The sequence below is a fragment of the Aureococcus anophagefferens genome, assembly GCF_000186865.1.
Source record: "Aureococcus anophagefferens unplaced genomic scaffold AURANscaffold_478, whole genome shotgun sequence".
Classification (NCBI taxonomy): Eukaryota; class Pelagophyceae; order Pelagomonadales; family Pelagomonadaceae; genus Aureococcus; species Aureococcus anophagefferens.
Window position 1 is genome coordinate 5,281 of NW_008705943.1, and position 1,756 is coordinate 7,036.

General features: G+C 68.6%; 1 protein-coding gene across 1 annotated transcript in view; it reads left to right on the top strand.

Moving 5' to 3' along the window:
- The window catches only part of AURANDRAFT_68850 (hypothetical protein), a gene marked incomplete at both ends in the record, with an annotated part of 6,734 nt that extends 5,242 nt beyond the window's left edge, over positions 1 to 1,492 (top strand). Inside the window, 2 exons of the mRNA XM_009044582.1 lie at positions 113 to 241; positions 434 to 1,492. Of these exons, the coding sequence (XP_009042830.1) occupies positions 113 to 241; positions 434 to 1,492 (1,188 nt within the window). The remainder of the gene's footprint in view (positions 1 to 112; positions 242 to 433) is intronic.
- Positions 1,493 to 1,756: the final 264 nt, after the last annotated feature.

Genomic DNA, 1,756 nt, shown 5'->3' on the forward strand with positions numbered 1-1,756 from the left:
CGCCGAGAAACACGCCGCGGCGCTCGCGGAGCAGCGTTCCGCCATGGCGTCGAGCAACGAGAGCTCCCTCGGGGAGACCGCGGCGCGGCACGAGGACGCGATGGCGACGCAGCAGCGCAAGCACGAGGCCGAGATGCGATCCGCGACCGAGGCGCTCCACGTCGAGAAGGACCGCGAGCACTCGGCGCGGCTCACGGCCGCGCTCCGCGAGCGCGACGAGGCGCACGCCGCGGAGCGCCAGGTGCTCGAATCGAGTCTCGGCGAGCGACATCGAGCGGAACTCGAAGGGGCTGCTCGATCCCACGCGCTCGAGTTTGAACAGGCGCAACAGGCCCTGGGCCAGTCACACGAGCGAGAAACGGCCGACATCGTCGCCGCTCACGAGCGAGAGCTCAAGGACGCGGCGGAGAGACATCGGGCGGAGCTGTCTCAGGCCGCCCTCGAATACGACACCGCGGTGAAAGCGACGCTCATCGAAAAGGACGAGGCGCACGCGGAGCGGCTCCTCGAGATGGAATCGGCCGCGTCGTCTCAGCTCGTCGACGTGAGCCAACAACTCCACGACACGCGGAAGAACGCGGGCGCAAGCCTGGCCGCGGGCATCTTGTCTCGGCGGTCGAAGCTCGGCGTCCTTCGGGCGTTCCACCAGTGGAGCACCGACTCGCGGGAGCACCAGCAGCGCTCCCGGGAGAAGCGGCAGCACGCCGACGCGCTCAACGAGGCCGTGAGCTACACCCAGGAGTCCCTGAGCAAGATTCACGGCGTCACCTGCATGTCGCGCGCGCTCGACCGGCTCCAGCACGCGTCGCTCTTCCGCGCGTGGTCCAAGTGGAGCGGATCGCTCCGAGCCCGCGACCACGCGGCGCGGCTCGACTCGCTGCGGAGCGAGGGGGACGCCGCGCAGCAGCTGCTCGTCGAGAAACACGACGCCTCGATCCAGCAGAAGGATCAAGAGTTCGCCGCGGCCCTCAAGGCGCGCGAGGACGAGCTCGTCGCCACGCACGAGGCCGAGCTGAAGGATCGGGCCGAAAAGCACGCGGCGGAGCTCGAGCAAGCCCAGCAGGCGCACCAGCAGCAGCAGGACGTGCTTCGAGCGAAGCACGATACCGAGCTCGCGTCGGCGACGGAGATGCTCGCGCTCGAGAAGGACCACGACCACAGTTCAGCGCTCGTGTCCGCGCTGCGCGCTCGGGACGACGAGCACGCCGCGGCGATGGAGAGTCGCGAGAAGGAACTCGTCGAGAGACACGCCGCGGCGCTCGCCGAGCAAAAGGCGTCGCTGTCCAAGTCGCACGAGGACGTCCTGGGCGAGGCCGCGTCTCGACACGAGGACGCCATCGCCGCGCAAAGAAGAACTCACGAGACGGCCGTCGGGGAGACGGCAGCTCGGCATGAGGATGCCATGGCCACGCAGCAGCGCAAACATGAGACGGAGCTCCAGTCGGCAACGGCTACCCTCGGGGTCGATAAGGACCGCGAGCGCCTCGAGGCCGTCCGTGAACGGGACGCGGCCCACGCCAAGGAGCTCCAGGACCTCGAAGCGAGCTTTAACGAGCGAACGAAGAGCGAGCTCAGCGCCCGGGATGCCGCCCACGGCGAAGCACTCGCGGCACTACAGACCCAACACGACACGAAGGTCGGCACCATGCAGGACAATCACGCGACTTCGCTCGCGTCCGCGATGGAGATGATGGCTCTTGAAAAGGACCACGATCACAGCTCGGCGCTCGTGTCCGCGCTCCGCGCCCGCGACGAC